At 46.8% G+C, this 18,772-nt stretch overlaps 1 protein-coding gene and 1 pseudogene across 1 annotated transcript; both read left to right on the plus strand.

The window, feature by feature from the left end:
• The first annotated feature begins 549 nt into the window (after positions 1-549).
• Positions 550-4,291, plus strand: LOC118671678 (keratin, type I cuticular Ha1). Its single transcript, XM_036340295.1, has 7 exons — positions 550-951; positions 1,099-1,181; positions 1,523-1,679; positions 2,487-2,648; positions 2,733-2,858; positions 3,032-3,252; positions 3,925-4,291. The coding sequence occupies exons 1-7, from the start codon at positions 604-606 to the stop codon at positions 4,049-4,051; spliced, it is 1,224 nt and encodes a 407-aa protein (XP_036196188.1). The 5' UTR covers positions 550-603; the 3' UTR covers positions 4,052-4,291.
• Positions 4,292-10,003: 5,712 nt separating this feature from the next.
• Positions 10,004-13,743, plus strand: LOC118672296 (annotated as a pseudogene).
• Positions 13,744-18,772: the final 5,029 nt, after the last annotated feature.

The raw sequence follows: 18,772 nt of genomic DNA on the forward strand, positions 1-18,772 counted from the left end.
TATACAAGAGGTGTCACACAAACAGCTGTCCACCTCCGGGTTTCCAAGGCTTGGGGTGCTACAGTGCTAAAGGATTCAACTCTTAAAGCAGATGGAAAGGGTGCCCATTGCTGCCACTTCATACAACTTCTTCCTTGACTCAATCCCAGTCCCTCCCTAGAGATGCCAGGTGGGCTATGAGGTGGGTCTGATTATGGGTTTACAGGATCACGTGACACAAAAGAATGCCACTGGATAGACCAACTCCCAGTTAACAAGGGCAGTTACTTGGGCTAGACTGTGTGGCCTCTTTGAAGGTCTACCACAAAAGTCTGATTTCATGGGTGTACTGAGAGGAGTCCTGACTTAGCAGGAAGCTCAAGTAAAGAATTTTATGGACAAGAATTTTATGGGACAAGAGACTCTTATGAGGAAGGCAAATAACAGACTGAAGGGAAGGGCATTTGAAAAGTGGTGAAGATGTGAGAAGAAAAAAGACTTTACATACTATGTCCACACCCTCTGTAGAGAGGGTATAAATGCTCCTAGAAGAAGGAGTCCTACATGCTCCTTGGAGAGCTGGGACTCTGTTTTCAGCTGGGTGACTTGCTCCCTCCCAGCACCATGCCTTACAACTGCTACCTGCCCAACCTGAGCTGCCGTTCCAGCTGCTCCTCCAGGCCCTGCGTGGCCCCCAGCTGCCACAGCACCCCCCTGCCCGGGGCCTGGAACATCCCCGCCAACGTGAGCAACTGCGGCTGGTTCTGCGAGGGCTCCTTCAATGGCAGCGAGAAGGAGACCATGCAGTTCCTGAATGAACGCCTGGCCAGCTACCTGGAGAAGGTGCGGCAGCTGGAGCGGGAGAATGCGGAGCTGGAGAGCCGCATCCAGGAGCGGTGCCAGCAGCAGGAGCCCCTGATGTGCCCCAGCTACCAGTCCTACTTCCGGACCATCGAGGAGTTCCAGCAGAAGGTGAGGGGCCTTGCTGCCATTGCTAAGCAAGGGGAGTTTGCCATGATTGTCAATCTGTGGTAGAGAAGTGTGTTTCTTGCCTCTGTGTCATCTTGACTCTAGTTTCTCCTCTTTACTGCCCTCACTAAGCGCCCTCTCATTCTCCAGATCCTGTGCGCCAAGTCGGAGAACGCCCGGCTGGTGGTGCAGATTGACAACGCCAAGCTGGCCGCAGACGACTTCAGGACCAAGTAAGTTCTTTCAGAATGTGCACTGGGGTCCACTTCTTTTGTTAACTCTCCAGAAGAAAAGGGATTCCCGTAGCTTTATTGAATAACAGTTTGATCCGTTGGTCACAAAGGATTCTACAGGGATTGAGGGGAGCACAGCTAAGGAATCACCAAGAGATGAGGGCTCAAATCAATCTATTGCTTTTGGATCCATATTGGGTCTTGATAGCCTCCAGAACCCTCTGTCTCCTGGTTTCACTCATTGCAGAAAGTGGAAAGACAAGCGGAATGGGGTTATCAAAGATCATCCCTGGGAGTCTTGGAGGTCTGCCAGCTACTGTTCTCATCTTGTCCTTGTGCAGGTACGAGACGGAGCTGGGCCTGCGGCAGCTGGTGGAGTCGGACATGAATGGGCTGCGCAGGATCCTGGACGAGCTGACCCTGTGCAAGGCCGACCTGGAGGCCCAGGTGGAGTCCCTGAAGGAGGAGCTGCTCTGCCTCAAGAGGAACCATGAGGAGGTGAGGCCGGAAATGAGAAATGAAGAACCCTGATTTAGTCTCCTGCTGAGGTGGCTTTAGTGATTTCCTTTTAAAACACCAACAGTTCATAATGACAGAAAAAAATGAAGAGATGAAACCTATACATGGTCCCAGATAAGTTGTCTCTTTCACTCATAATTGGATTTCCCCGAACACTCCCACCAGCTTGTGATTGGTCGCTGTGTTGCAGAATGCCCACATTGGCGGGGGTGTTCCAGGCCCCATTGTTGTATTCACGCTATGCAAAGTCATTTCTCACCACGAAGAGCCAAAAGAGTCTCTACTCTTTCAAAGTCTTGGTGAAGAATAATCCGGGGCTCCTTCTCTCTCCTGGGATTAAATTATTCTCTTACTTGATGGCAAGAATTATTTGATGCAAACTGGGAAAGTAGAGGATTAGTCTGACATTCAGTGGCATCCAAGCAGGTCCTGGAAAATATGTATCTTTTAAAAATGGTTGACACTATTACAGATGTCCCCTATTTCCTCCCCCTTTGCCCCCCTCCACCCAACTACCACTCCTCTACCCTCTGAGATGTGTCAGTCTGCTCCATGTTTCCACACCTATGGTCATATTTTGTTCTTTGAATCCTGGTGGGCACAGTCATGGAGAGGAGGGAGCTGGGCCTACATGGAGCACAGATCACCTTGCCTTGAACCGTCAGAGATTGTTCCACTAGGTTTCTTTCCTGAGGAAACAGACTAACCGGCTTCAACAAACAATGCCATTCCTTCGAGTCTGTTCTTCACTGAGGATAGTCACTCTTGCTTTTTCTGAATCCACAGGAAGTCAACACTCTGCGTTGCCAGATTGGAGACCGCCTCAATGTGGAGGTGGACGCTGCCCCCACCGTGGACCTGAACCGTGTGCTCAATGAGACCAGGTGCCAGTATGAGGCCATGGTGGAGACCAACCGCAGGGACGTGGAGGAATGGTACACCAACCAGGTGGGCATCTCAGCACATGATTACCCAGAATCTTGGAACCCTTAAGGCAGGATCTGATCCTGTCTCTTACCTCTGGTGTTTCAGACCCAGGAGCTGAACAAGCAGGTGGTGTCCAGCTCAGAGCAGCTGCAGACCTGCCAGGCGGAGATCATTGAGCTGAGACGCACGGTCAACGCCCTGGAGATCGAGCTGCAGGCCCAGCACAACCTGGTGGGTATTGTTCAGACCTGCTGGTGAGAAAGTGAGGTTGGGGAATCAGAGTCACAGGGCAACTCTTTGGGTCATAGTCTCTTTAACTCTGGAAGCTTGTGACTTCTATGGAACCTTATGGGGGACATGCTAAAGATAGCAGCTCTGTGACATTCTTCCTCTTCAACACACAGAGGGACTCACTGGAGAACACGCTGACGGAGACGGAGGCCCGCTACAGCTCCCAGCTGTCCCAGGTGCAGTGCATGATCACCAATGTGGAGTCCCAACTGGCTGAGATCAGGGGTGACCTGGAGCGGCAGAACCAGGAGTACCAGGTGCTGCTGGACGTCCGGGCCCGGCTGGAGTGTGAGATCAACACGTACCGGGGCCTGCTGGAGAGCGAGGACTGCAAGTGAGTACCTGGCTGGGGGTGTTTGATGAACACACACACACACACACACACACACACACACACACACATACTTCTCAGTCGGACTCCAGGGAAAGATTGCATGCCTTGAAAAGAAAATTATGACTTCACACCAGACATGCTCAAGCAGAACTCAGGGAACACAATATGGCCATCACTGAAAACATAAAACGGCAAGAATTGTTTAATGTACAAACTGAAATTTTCCAGACAATTCTTTGCATTCTAATGTGATAATATTGATGATATTTCTTATGTTTTATAATACTGTTTTCTGTAGATGGTACATTTCCACCCACTACCTCATCTGGCCTTATGTACAGTTAAGAGCAGGCAGGCTGGATCAGTCTTCTCCCCATTCTGTAGGGGAAGAAACTGGGCTTAGAGAAGTTAAGGGAATTTCCCAAGGTCACCAGCTGGGAATAGACAGTGTTGGGAGTCAAAGCCACAGTTTCAGAGTTTCTGTCTAGAATTTTGGCGCTATATGGTAGGGAGACCATGAGAAATTTGACCGTGAGTTTTGTAGCCGCTGAGCCTTTAGCCTTTCTGTTATAGGTCAGGCCAAGTCCAGATGGGCATTCCATTCTTGGGGTCTCTCTGGTACGTATTATAAGCCTCCCTCAATTCACCTTTCCACATCATTCTTTTCTCCAGGCTGCCCTGCAACCCCTGCGCCACAACCAACGCCTGCAGCAAGCCCATTGGGCCCTGTGTCTCCAATCCCTGCACACCTTGTGTCCCCCGCCCCCGCTGTGGACCCTGCAGCCCCTTTGTGCACTAAGGGCTGCCAGAGGAGCCAGGAGGCAGGGCCCAGGGCTCCAGAGCTTTGACCTGGCCCTGGTTCATTTGACACAAGGGCCTGAAGACACAATTTGCATGGCTGGAAACTCACCCAACCTACTCTAGATCATTCATTCCCTGCCCCACCTTGCCTTCACCAGGGTCTGTTCCTTCTCTGCTTGTCCAGAGAACCCTCCCAGCACCAGCGGCCTTCCTTGGAACTTCCTAATAAACTTGACTTCCCTGGCAAAGCAGACGCCTTTCTCATTGGTATTCATGTCTCATTGGTATTCATTTGTTTCACCACACCCATCCCTGGAGCACTCTATAAAAAGCCACTTGAAAGTCAGGCCATATAATGACCTGACTCTTGGATACAGAGCCGTTTTATGCTCGGTGGGCAGAGGGCTGGCCTGGCACCCATGGGTGAGGCAGGGTGGCAGGAGGGAGGGCAGGGTAGCGGCAGGGCTAGGGCTCCTCTCTCCCCCTGGCCATTCCTAGATTCTCCCCACCCCCACCCCTCTTCTCTTGACCTGACATCTCCTAGAGCTGATTATATTCAAAGGCATGAGCTGGAGGCCAGAGAGAGAGGTTCTCTGGAAAGCTCATCTTCTCTAGGCAGGAAGTTATAGGGTCGGCACTGTATCACCTGGGTGACTGGGGGTCCCACAGTCTCAGGATCACCTAGTGAAGGGACCCTCTGCTGTGCCCAAGGCTTCCTCCTTCCTCCTGTGTAGGTGGATCATTACCAGCCTGGGCTTCGGCTACTCGCTTCCCCTCTGTGCTCTGGGGCTTAGAGACCCCTCAACTCCTCACTTGATACCCCTGCCTTTCTCAGTGCAGCCCAACCAGTACCTGATGAATACCTGCCCCATGCAGACCCGGGGCTGCAGGGAGGGGAGACACATAAAGAAAAAAAAACAGTCCTGGCTGCAAGTTATTTACAATTTGTTAAAAGTCATAAAACCCAGGTAGTGCTGTTATAAGCCAGAGTCCCTGGCCCTGTGACCAAAGGCTGGAGAGGCAAGCAGATCTTGGGGTACTGAAGGTGACAGCAGCACTCATCAAGAATGGGGATCTTTCTTTAATTTCTAATGAAGAGCCACGGAAGTGATAAGCATCCACTTGCTAAAACCTCAGAGGACCATTTTGATAGGAAGGGATCAGAGACCACAGAGGGGTCTAATTTTCCCCACTAATTTGCCCATCACACCAGGCTTCCTAAAGCTGGTATCAGACCCCACGTTAGTGAAACACAGTCTCGTGTACTAAAATAATAAAATGGGTTGAAAAAATATATATATATATTTTAAATAAAGCAACTATTTATTCCTTCTACTATAACTTCCCCCTTGATCCTTTTCTTAATCCTTATTTTCAAAGCTCAAATTTCGGGATGGATTCAGATTTGCATGTTTGGCCACTTGATTTGTGAGAAGCCTCTGACCTGAACTTCCGTCTCCCATGTGGTTGGCCACCAAGTCTGTGATTTCCTCCAAATCCAAGGTCAAGTTCAGGTCAGAGGTCCTGCCTCATTTTGCTTGTTCATTGATTGCATATCCTGCTTACATATATTATTTTACAATAATGCTGGTGTAATTCTAAAAGCTCATGGGGTAGGCAAAATAACTGCTCCCCTCCCCTGCAAAGGTGTCCATGTCCCAGTTCCTGGAACCTGGAATATGTTAGTTTATGCACAGAGGGACATTAAGGTTGCAGATGGAATTAAAATCGCAAATCAGCTGCCTTTGCAATGGGGGGGGGGGTTGGTGGGTGGAGAGATTTATTCTGGATTAGCTGGTGGGCCCAATGTAATCACAATGGTTCTTAAAAGTGGAAAAGGGAGGGAGAAGAGAGCCAGAGGGAGATGTGACTGTGGACACAGGTCCGAGCGATGTGACAGGAGAAGCATTTGACCCATCACTGCAGGATCTGAAGAGGGAGCAAGGGGGCTCCGAGCCAAGGAATGCAGTAGCCTCTGGATGCTGAAGAAGGCAGGGAAATGGAGTCTTCCCTGGAGCCTGCAGAAAGGACCACAGCCCCACCAACACCTTCATTATTTTTTTAAAATTGTGGTAAAATATATATAACAGAAAATGTACCACTTTAACCATTTTTAGTGTATGATTCAGGGCCACTACGTGCATTCACACTGTTGTACAGCCATCACCACCATCCATTTCCAGAACGTCTTCATCATCCCAAACTGAAACTCCGTACTCATTAAACCTCCCAATCTCACCTGCCCCAAACCCCTGGTAATAACCTCGATTCTACTTTCTACCTGTCTGAGTTTGACTATTCCAAATATTCTCTTTTCTAAATCCCCACTCAACTCTGAGCCAGGAGTGTATCTTCTACTCAGCTCTAATTGATACTCTCTGGCCCCAGGTCCCTTCTCGGTTGGCATGTCCTGTGAGTGTTCTTTGGTGATCTGTTTTATTGGCTCCTGAGCTTTCTTGGACTGAACTCTAAGCCCACTGGGCATATCACTCTCCGATGTTTGACTTTTACCCAGGCTTACAAGCTAAATATTTTTGCTGATTCTTTTTCTTTCTGTTTCCCTGAAAATTTTATATTTGCTATGGGATAGAGATAAAGCATCTTTTTTCATTCTTGTACCTGGGGTCAAAGTCATTGTTGGAGCCCTTTAAGGCCTGAGGCTGCTGTCAGCATCGACAGGCAGGATAGCACTGCCCAGGAGCCTCAGCATTTTCTTCTATAAAAGCCCATTTCATTACTTCCAGGAGTCACGCCTCATCACAAGCTTGTGGCATTTGTCACTTTTTAACCCCCATTCTACTGAGAAGCAAAACAATATGTCTGTCCTCAGAGCTGGCATCGAAATTCATGATCTCGTTTCCGTGTCTTCTTCCAGTTCTTGTGCTTGGACACTCCCTGACCTTGTCTTGTCTCATCTCTCTAATTCAGAGATCAGCAACCGGTGGTCTGTGGACCACTGGTGGTCCATGAGATCCAAAAGGTTGGCAACTGCTGTTCTAATTCACAAGGAGGTGGGATGGCCCAGGCAGACTTGAATCTACCTACATGTGCCATTGGACAAGTTAAATTTCTTCCCAGTGTCTCAGATTCTTCATCTCTGACATTGATGACAGCAATAGAATCCAAACTCTTTGGGTGAGACAGGAAGACAGGAACACTATGTGTGAAGGGTCCCATAGGCTACCTGACTAGAAAGTGATCTGTTGGGACTCATTTCCTTCCTGCCTCACTGTCTGTGCCTTCGTCGTTTTCTCTTCCATGAATTCAAGTCCTTCTAGCTATAAAATTCTTTGATTCTAGGCCATGAAACTCACTGCTGAAGTGAACTTTCACAGGGCTAAAAGTTCAAGGCTAGGTAGGCCTCCTCCCAGATACTAAGTCACCTTAGCTCATGCCATTGTGCATTTTCATTTGTTTAGATGCTAAAAACACACCATTTCATTTCCAATCTGGATATACCAGCCAATTATAAAAAAAGGATGGCATTGCCCTGTAGAGAAAAGCTGAGTGTAACTTGGTCTTAGTTCAGGAAGGTGAGAGGACTGCTTGGGCAGAGAGGCCTGAGAAGGGCTGATGTGGTTAGTAGGGGTTGGGTAACAGGGTCCCAGTAGGGACCAGAAGCAAAAACTACGAGTGGGACAATAGGCAGAAATTAATCCAATATTTCTGTCCCCTAGAAAAATCAGAGAAACTTCTGTGCCAAATATTTTGCACTGTGTTTAGGTATTCAGGCTCAGGAGTTAGACAGCTGAGTAGTTTAAACCCCAGCTCTGCCATTTATTGGCCGTGGCTTGGGAAGATTCTGAGCCTTTCCTAATCTGTGTCTTTATCTGTAAAGTTGGACAGATTTTATAGATCAAACTTATAGAGTTGTTGGAAGGATCAACTGAGAATTGTGCCCTAGCACTTAGCACCTTGTTTGGCACATAATAAGTATTTATGAAATGGTATCATCATCTTCATCATCATCACCATTGTCATTGTTATTATGAATACTTGCACGGAAATGTAAGGCTGGAGGATTCCCAGAGGATGAGTAGAGCCCATTTCAATGCCAGTACAAGAAAGGAGGCTTTGGTGGCAGTACAACCCCATGTAAAGAACTTGTCCTCCTCAAGAAGTACCCCAAATAAGATAACCAAACCCACAAGATCAGGAACTTAACAAAGAATGTGGGGACCATGGGCCATCTGCCAACTTTCTATTCCGGTCACCAAGTTAGTGTTAAAATTTGCATTTTTGTTGATTAATTTATGAGTATAGTTGTGTGCCCCTAGTGCTTGCAAGGTAAGTGAATGGGGTTTGATCACTACTGGGTTGGCATGGGCAACCTGTCCAGGTGTCTGTTCAACAAAATTGAATTTTCACAAAATTCTTCATCTGAATAATCTAGGCCAACAATAGGAAGGAGGAAGGTTACAGAAATGATCACCATCACCCCCTTGCCCAACCATATTCACACACAATATCTTATTTAACTTGAGCAACAAAACTACTATTACTTCAATGTAAGAGATGAAGAAAACAAGTCAAAAAGGGAACTCACTTCTTTGAGGTCATATCATCAGTGAAGATGTGAACTGAGGTCATTTAGCTTCAGACATATACTTTTCTGTTCCTTCCCCACTGCCTTTGAATCTGGACACATCCTTCTTAACTTATCTACATTGTGTTCCACAAATGATCTTTTAGGAATTCTTTCTGAACCATGATTTTGTTTCTGTGCAAAACAAAGGACAGATATAGTGACAGAAAATAGGTGAGATGGGAGGGCTACTTTGTTAAGATTCATTATTGGGCAAGAGGGAGATTCCCAAGGGTTTTGAAATGTCAAAGGGTATATGATCCCAGAGATGATGGAGAATTATACACACTCCTCACAGGTGGTGTCCCCTTCTTAGGGACAACAGAGTGAAACTGCATTCTCATGGGCGCTGAGACTTGTTCTGGGAATATCTCATGTTGGCAGAGCCACACTACTAGGGTTGTTCAATGCTCTCAGTAAGAGGATTGAGTATACGAATAAGGCAAGAGAAATTTCCAGAGACTTTGAGATAAGGTCACTATGGATACAAAGATAGCTCTGAGCACCTCATTCAGGTTTCCCTTTCTTGTTACGTCTGAAGCATTTGCGTCAACACTGCCACCTGAACTCTCTGTGAACTATTCCCAGCATGTTTCCCTCTATCCATCTCTTCTCTTTCTCATCTTGGGGAGATTGTTGCTTCAGTGAAGGTTGGTAGACTTTTTCTGAAAAGGACTCTGATAGTAAATATTTTAGGCCATATGGTCTCTGTTGCAACTACTCAACTCTGCCACTATAGAATGAAAGCACCATAGATACTGTGAACATGACTATGTGCAGATAAAACTTTATTTACAAAAAAGGGCAGGAGGCTGAACTCTGCTTTAGTACTGTGCCTGCCCATTCCACTGGTTTCTTTTCCCAACCATAAATACTCAATTATTTTCAGTCTCTTCATTACTGACAAATTCTCTAAGTCCCCAAGTAAAACTCTCATGGAGTAAGGCTCAGGATCCTTGCAGCTGATACAGGATAAATTTTTGCTGAAAGACAAGTTGTACTGAACACTGAAATGTGAATACACCTGGGAGAAGAAGGCCACCAGAAGACTGTTCACTCCAAACTCTCTTTCTAGGGATTCCAGTGGCAGAACCTCATGGGTGAGGAGTCCCAAACAACTCCACCCCCTGTCCCTGGCTGTCCTACCCTCTGAGTAATGGGAAGAACCATTTGGGGTTGTGATGATTCTGTCTCCTTTGAAGCCATCTGATGAAACTCTGTTTTCACCAACCATCAGTACCCAGGAGGAGCCCGTGTGACACAAGATGAATGGAATAATTTTATGGGATGAGGGAAGACTCTGCGGAGGCATCTAACAAGCATATTTTGGAGAAAAAATTACCTGAAGCATTAGGAAAGAAAACTATGCAACATGCCAAACCCCCACCCACAATAAAGGGTATAAAAGGACCATGGAGGAAGGTGAGACTCAAACCTCACCTATATCCACCTCCATCAGCTCGTCTGTTGTTCCATCACCTCTCCCAGTACCATGCCTTACAACTGTTGTCTGTCCAACCTGAGCTGCGGCTCTAGCTGCCCCTCCCGGCCCTGTGTGGCCCCCAGCTGCCATGACATCCCTCTCCCTGGGGCCAGCAACATCCCCGCCAATGTGGGCAACTGCGGCTGGTTCTGCGAGGGCTCCTTCAATGGCAGCGAGAAGGAGACCATGCAATTCCTGAACGACCGCCTGGCCAGCTACCTGGAGAAGGTGCGGCAGCTGGAGCGGGAGAATGCGGAGCTGGAGAGCCGCATCCAGGAGCGGTGCCAGCAGCAGGAGCCCCTGATGTGCCCCAGCTACCAGTCCTACTTCCGGACCATTGAGGAGCTGCAGCAGAAGGTGAGGAGTTGGGTATGTGGGGGCACAGCAGCAGTTGGCTGTCTTTGATCAATAAGAAGTTCTCAAGTTCAGGTGGTCCTCACAGTGGAACCTTGTTTTCAGATTCTGTGTGCCAAGTCTGAGAACGCCAGGCTGGTGATCTGTATTGACAATGCCAAGTTGGCCTCTGATGACTTCAGAACCAAGTATGTTGAAACTTTTCGGCCAGGTAACCTCCAAGGTCCCTATGGCTCCTTCATGGCCCTGTGGGCCTAATGTTGCCTGGAAAAGAAGAGGAAGCCATTTCCCCCTTTTCATCTCTCCTCTTATGACTGGATATGTGAAATTCGTTTCAGAGCCCAGATTCATATGCTATCTGCTCTTCAGTCTCTATTGGTCCTTCTTAAACCCCTGAATTTAGAAATTGAAGTTAATTCTTAGAGAATGGATTGGTTTTGTGGTGTATTAACCAACAACATTGAGAGGAGAGAGAGAGACTCCATTCCAGGAGTCCCCGTGGGCACCTTTGGGTGTTAGGATGGGTCAGGCTCCCTCCAGACTATCCATGCAGAGCTTGAGGAACACATGGAAAAGAAGGGATGGAAAACTGTGTCAGTTCAAAGACAGTGAGGCAATGCCATTCAAACAGGACATGGGACAGGAAGATGGGCTTCCTTCCTGGCTCTTCCTCCCACTTCAACCTGTATGTGCAGGTACGAGATGGAGCATTCCTCCCGGCAGCTGGTAGAGTCAGACATAACCAGCCTGCGTAGGATCCTGGATGAGCTGACCCTGTGCAAGGCTGACCTGGAGGCCCAGGTGGAGTCCCTGAAGGAGGAGCTGCTCTGCCTCAAGAAGAACCACGAGGAGGTGAGAGAAAAACAAAACAAAACACCAACATCAATAGGCTTCAGAGCTAACACTTCAGCATCAGGTATGAGGAGGCACTTGCCCATCAGGATCCCTGGTTGGTACCCTTCTCTGAAGAACTCAGGGTCAGATCAGGGAATCATGATGCTATGTCCATAGCATACAGCAAGGTGAGCTGGGAGGGTTGGGTAGGTGCTGGAGATGCTGAGGAAGGAAATCCATGTTCTCTGTTGGTCACTGTTGGTCCCTAATTTGGTGGTAGAGATTGAGAGAAAATAAAGACATAAGACATAGCCCCTCTCTTCAAAGGCCCCACAGTCTTGTCTCTGGTCTGGGGGAGACAACAATGTTAAAACATGATGTAATCCCAGCAGAGGGAAATAACTGCTATATGAGATATATGAGCAGCCCTGAGAACAATCCAGTCTGCTTGAAAGGTAACTCTTCTCAGAGGCATATTATGGAGAGTGGGAACACTTTGGTACTTGGGTGTTGTAATCTGAGGGAGGAAGTTGAGCAAAGACACAAAGCGGCAAAGTGAGGTATATTTGAGAAAGGCCATGAATGGGTATGGCTGGGCATGCGGTACCTGTAGGGATGTGACAGGAAATGACAAAGGACCTGCGCATGGCCAGGAGTTGGGACTTAGTCTTATAGGAAATGTGGGTGTATTTCAGTTTTCCCAGAAAGGAATCGAAGTGATCCTTATTTAAATTTATTTTTATATAATATCTGTGTCAGTCTTTGGAAAAGTCAGGATATTCTTTTCAGTGAACTTTTTGGCTATCGCAGGAAGATAGCAGATCTATTTCTGTGGGTTCACACCTTTCCCTTCCTCCATCAGGAAGTCAACACCCTGCGTTGCCAGATTGGAGACCGCCTCAACGTGGAGGTGGACGCTGCCCCCACCGTGGACCTGAACCGCGTGCTCAATGAGACCAGGTGCCAGTATGAGGCCCTGTTGGAGACCAACCGCAGGGACGTGGAGGAATGGTACACCAACCAGGTGGGCATCTCAGCACATGGCCACCCAGCACCTTGGGACCCTTAAGGCAGGGTCTGATCCTGTCTCTTACCTCTGGTGTTTCAGACCCAGGAGCTGAACAAGCAGGTGGTGTCCAGCTCAGAGCAGCTGCAGACCTGCCAGGCGGAGATCATTGAGCTGAGACGCACAGTCAACGCCCTGGAGATCGAGCTGCAGGCCCAGCACAACCTGGTGGGTACTGTCCAGACCTGCTGGTGAGAAAGCAGGGGAATCAGAGCCACAGGGCAGACCTTTGGGTCACAGTCTCTTTAACTCTGGAAGCTTGTGACTTCTATGGAACCTTGTGGGGGGATGTGCTAAATAAAGGAGCAGCTCTGTGACATTCTTACTCTTCAACACACAGAGGGACTCACTGGAGAACACGCTGACGGAGACGGAGGCCCGCTACAGCTCCCAGCTGTCCCAGGTGCAGTGCATGGTCACCAATGTGGAGGAGCAGCTGAGTGAGATCAGATGTGACCTGGAGCGGCAGAACCAGGAGTACCAGGTGCTGCTGGACATCAAGGCCCGGCTGGAGTGTGAGATCAACACGTACCGGAACCTTCTGGAGAGCGAGGACTGCAAGTGAGTATGAGGCAAAATATTTCTGGGGAAGTGTATGTGGGACTAATGACACTGTAGACACTCACATGTCGGCCATATTTTCAACTCACCCAATAACATTAATCAAGTGTCTACCATGTGACAGTTAAGCATATATGCAAGGTCAAAGGTAAAATGCATACATCCCCTGCCTCAGGGAGCTAACAATGGAGGTAATATTTTTCAAAAGGACAAGTTTCCACCTCTGCCCATGTCATTCTGGGGAAGGGAAAAGGATTTGGTAATAACACATTTGATTCCAACTAACTCCACCACTGTGAATTCATAGGTTGTTTCATTGAACTTGGTGTTTTCTCCATCCTCTCTCTAATCCATTCTAAAACTCTGTTCTCCCAGCCTCCCCTGCAATCCGTGTGCTACCACCAACGCTTGTGGAAACTCCTGTGGGCCCTGTTAACAAGTTGCTGTTTACTTAAATACTGGCATCCTCTTTGAAGACAACAATGAAGTCATTTAGATCAAACATGGAAAAGGTTCCTAGGTACTACTTTGCTGGAGCTCAGTTGCCTTTAGACATCTTGTCACGCCAACTATGATATTTCTAGACATGGAAATGCTTTCCAGATCCAACAAGCAAAGACACATCAAGTTCCAATGTCTGGAAACCTCCCTCCTGTTGAAGGTCGAGTCTCTCTGTATCTGAAGATGTCCAGCTCCCTGTAATCTGAGCTCCAGGTATTACTTTAGGGCGTTTCCTATACATATATGTCTCCTGCTTTCCTGGCTTCTTTGGTATTCTCTGGAATGCAAGGAGCCTGCTTCATTTACTTCCCAATAAACTTTATTTCTCTGGCATTGTAAATGTGTTTCTCATTCATATTCATGCATTGTAAAGTGCTTCTCATGGCTGTTCCATAAAAAATACCCCTTCATTAGGAGGTTGACATGAGGTGAATGACTGAACCCAGCCACCATATTCCAGTGAGAAAGGGCTATCCCCTGGGAGGCTCCCACCAAGGGAAGACCATGAAGAAAACCTGGCCTTCACTACTTGATGCCCATCTTGCTTTGGCTGCAGGGCCCTGGACAATTCTGAGACTCCTCTCCATCCTCACTGCTCTCTCCCACTGCCCCTTCCTCACTGTGAAGTCCTCTGCTTCCCTTTCTCCTACACTGTGAAGACCAGCTTCTGCAGAAACTGCTTCAAAAGCAGCTGCCTCTTCCTCTCAACATCTTGGCTGCACCTGCACCACCCATGTACATACCGATCCTTCCTTCAAAATGTACCTTCAATGATTTCCTGCACCCTCTGGGTCCTCCTCTTATATCTCTGACTACCTGTCGGCGGACCCTCAATTAGCCAACTTCCACTTTTTGTCCCAAATAGAAGAAAGCCCATACCCTTGGCCCTTTGTCTTGCTCTTTCCACATCCCTAGTCAGGAAGAGCTAGCACCTCTATGCTGATGATGCTGAAATCTCTCGCCCCAGCTCCAGCTTTGCTTGCCGTAGGACAGTTTCACTTGGTATCAGGCCACCACGGCCCATTTAATAGAACTAAAACTTATCTTTGCCAAACGGGTTCATCTTGTACTCACTTTTATGCCCAATATTTTGTAATCAAAGGATCCTTTAAATGCAGGCAGGCGTGTCTCCTTACCTCCCTCTCTTCAAGTTTACTTTTTCCTCAAGGTCTTTGCTCATATCTATAATGTTCTTCCATGACCTCTTTATCTTTTATTTCCTATAATTCCCAAAAAGGCCAATGTTCATTAAATCTCTTCCAGCAAACATTGATTCTACCTTACCTCCCAGTTGCCTCATTTATGAATTATTAAAACTCTCAACTCTATCAACCACTTTATAGATTATCCGTTTAACTTAATGCTACCTCACCGACACAACCACCATCATTCATCTGGTGTGTGTGCCAGCACAATGAGGGGTGCTGAGAACACAAATAAATGAAGCCCAATCTTGGCCCACAGCACATTTAGAGTCCAGGGTGGATAAGACAAAGAAATAACTGCCACACACTCATCAATGTGACTCAAGAAAGGTGTAACTAAAGAATGATGACTTTCCGAGGTCTGGGGGAGTGATAAGAAGAGCCTCCAAGAAGGAGGTAGCGCTCAATCAGGGCTTTGAAAACCCAGATATTCCGATTATATAAATTTTGTCCGCCTGTCTCATTGACTACACTGTTTTCACCTGATCAAAATCTACTGTAAACCATGAACTACTATACATGGAACAAACAGGGAATAGTATCACTGGTGAGGATTCATGAGAAGGACATTAAAACTTTATATACTTCCAACTTCAATCAACTATGACTACATGACATTAGCATAATTCTGAAATAAAGTTTCATGGGATATGTTTGGACAAATGAGTGTGTGCAGGTCTGAGAAGAGGGAAAGTTTTTCCAAGCATGAACTTTGCCTGGTAAGGAGATGAAGCAGGAGGTGTGTTTAGAGCCTGACAGACCAATCTTTAGCCTGGAACAGAGGATCTGTGTGGCAGTGGAAGATGCAACTGCAAAGTAGTTAGGTAAAATCATATCTGGCAGTGGCCTGAATGGTTACCTGTGAGATTTGCTTGTAAGGAAGGTTGGCAGATGATATATCAGGCAGCTATGTGTAGGCTGGGTTGTGGTGGGTCCTAGAAGATGGTGGGATTAGATGAGAAAGAAGGAAGATCAATCAGGAGGTTGGTAAAAAACAAGGACTGAGATGGGTGGAGGTGGGGGAGTGGGTGGGCAAGGGTGGGATGGATTTCAGAGGCTCAGCTTCAAATATGGAAGCTGATTAGAGGTAGAAGAACAATGGAGTGAGATGAAAGGAAACTAGTACTGATTGGATACCTATGATGGGTCAACAGGTGTGAAGTTTTTGAGCCAGAGAAAATGAAACAACAGTGGGTCTCGAGTGGAAAGAACTGAAAGAAAAAAAAAGAAAGAAAAAAGATTGCATTTGGGAGAGACACTGGAGTTACCTAACTGTAGTTAGAGCTGCAGGAGTTGTTAAGATTGTCAAAGGCAAGGTGTTCGAGTATGGAAGGACCTTGGGGACCACTGATAGAAATGATAGAGCGGGCCTGGAGCTCTCCAAAGCCCTGACATGAGGTTCTGCCTTGGGTAACTCAATCCCTGAAGATAGACATGGCATCTGGGTAAAAGCAGTTGGAGAAAGAAGGGGAGGAACAGCTGAAGTGACACAGAAGTAAAACAAAGTCACAGTTGTTAGTTTTTAATACATATTTTTATTGATTTCAGAGAGGAAGGGAGAGGAAGAGAGAAATAGGAACATCAATGATGAGAGAGAATCATTGATTGGCTACCTTCGTATATCCCCCTACTGGAGATTGTGCCCTGGGCATGTGCCCTGACCAGGAATTGAACCATGACCTCCTGGTTCATAGGTCAACGCTCAACCACTGAGCCATGCCGGTTGGGTGGAAGTCAGAGATGAGAATTCAGACAAATCCACTGGAAACAGCAATGGGAAGGTAAGTGGGGAATATAAAGGCTCAGTGGGATGCTGGGGGAAGAAGCCGTATTTCAGCGACTTTCAATCTGTCTCAAACCATCAACTTGATAGTGATCTTATTGAAAAAGTTCAAAGCAACACATTCACACTAAACACGAAGCTTGAAGCTTACGTTGCTCTATTCTCTGTGGACTACTAAAAAGGTTTTCGAATCTGCTGTCCCCTTTGATCTGCAGAGCAGTCCCATAACAGGTTCTCATTCTGTCTGAATCCAGCTTTCCCAGAAGACGAGGACAATGAAGTCCCATTCCTTTGGGTCATTTCATGTTCTCTTTTTTACTTCTCTGTTCTAAACTGTGCAGAATTAAAAACATAGTGATGAACTTTGCATTTTTCTGACGTGGTTTGTCCCTTATGACCCCTGTTGGGACTCCATTTCCACTGTGACTCTAAGACTGAGTATAAGAGAAGCAATGGTGGCCTTGGGGAGGGTTTGTGGAATAAGCCCAGAATCCCATCTTGAGGTGTCTGTTCCTGTCTTTGCTCAGGGCATCTTGCTACTGACCTGGCACATTTTCTAGGTCCTCTCCTGCGTGTCTCTCATTGGAAACCCTGTTTGAGCATCTTCTCAGAGCCAAAAGCCAAAACTGTGGGCTTAGTTCTTGGGTTACCATCACAATTCCTCCCCTCAATGTAGTGAGGCTGGGCAGTTGATAACTTGGCAACAGTTGCTTTTATAAAACAGTCTATGGAAGCCTTATATCCTGATCTCATGAGTAGCTCTCACTGGGGCTGGCTCAACATAATGGGCTAGTGTTGGTATTAACAGTGTGTGCTTCTTAATTCCCAGTGGGTGACTTTTCATCTGTCTCTGGCATAGTCAGTCCTCCTGCTTGGTGTGTGCCTATTGATACTATTCTTGGCCTCTCCTTGCCATGTGTACACATTAAAATACAATTAATTGACAAGTGGTCCAATATGTTACTTTGAATTTCCTAGAAAACACATTTTATATTTCTCATTTTTTCTTTTTTACTGCATTTATTGGGGTAACTGGTTGATAACATGATACAGGTTTCACGTGTATAATTCTATAATGCATCATCTGTATACTGTGTTATGTGTTCACCACCCCAACTCAAGTCTCCATTTATCATGGTGAGGATTTCAAGTGCCAGGACCTGGCCACGCAGGGAAGATGGTTTTGGGAGAAGAGGGGGGGCCTCCTAATGCCTTTAAAGTCCTGCCACAGGGAGGTTGGCCTCAGCAGAAGGTCTGCCTTGACTCCACTCCATGGTTAACTACCACTGATGACTTTACGTGTGATCTTTCCCACAAAAATAGCCTCAGCTTCCATCATAAATAGTATCCTTAAATCTCAACTGCAATTTGCTCACATCTGGAAACCAGAAGCCTTACCACGGCGTCTGCCACAATTACACGGGCAGGTGTAAAACCTCTCTGTTTGCTAGGATTTGATTTGCTCATCATGTTTATTGAAGGGTCATTGACTAGAGACAATGCCATTGCTTATGCAAAGGCAAGAATTCTCAATATATAGTAAGTGGAATAAATAAAGAGCAATTGTCTTCCAGAATTCCTGGGAAGCTACTTGAAACCTGGCTCTTTTCTCCATAGACCTAAGTCCTCTCAACCATCATTACCTAACAACCATGTAGTTATGCAGCAATCATGGTTACTTCTACTCAAAAGTGGGAATAGTCGTGTTTTCTAAACTCTGCCTTCCACTATGGAAGGATAATCCCCTCTGGACTATTCCATTCTGACTGACATAGAAGCTATAGTAATGGTTATAGGGACCCACTCCCCATGGGTATATGTACCAGTTTGCAACACAGTATCCCTTTTCTAATCTTTAAAAAGTACCATTGTCTAGATTTCCCTCTTGTGAAGCTTGGGGAATAGAAGGGGAGAAAGACAGAGAAAAGCCTATGAATCCAGCTACTCAATTTATGTTATTTTATCTCAGCCAGTATAGGGCTTCAGTCAGTCTGGCACTTATTTGAAACCTGCACAGCCATTCCACTTCTCGCTAAAGGTAGGGACTCAGGCAGGAGGGGCAGAGAGTTGTGGATTGTGAACGTGGGTGAGGCTGTCAGCGCCTTCAAGAGCACACACTCTGGGAGAGCACACCTTTCCTCCAAAGCTGCTGTCTTTTATGAAAGTGTATTTTTTTAAATAAATATTTTTGTTGATTTCAGAGAGAGAGACAGAAACATTAATAATGAGAGAGAATCATTGATTGGCTGCCTCCTGCACGCCCCACACTGGGGAATGAGCCTGCAACCTGGGCATGTGCCCTGACTGGAAATAGAGCCATGACCTCCTGATTCATAGGTCAATGCTC

The sequence above is a fragment of the Myotis myotis genome, unplaced genomic scaffold (assembly GCF_014108235.1).
Source record: "Myotis myotis isolate mMyoMyo1 unplaced genomic scaffold, mMyoMyo1.p scaffold_m19_p_17, whole genome shotgun sequence".
NCBI lineage: Eukaryota > Metazoa > Chordata > Mammalia > Chiroptera > Vespertilionidae > Myotis > Myotis myotis.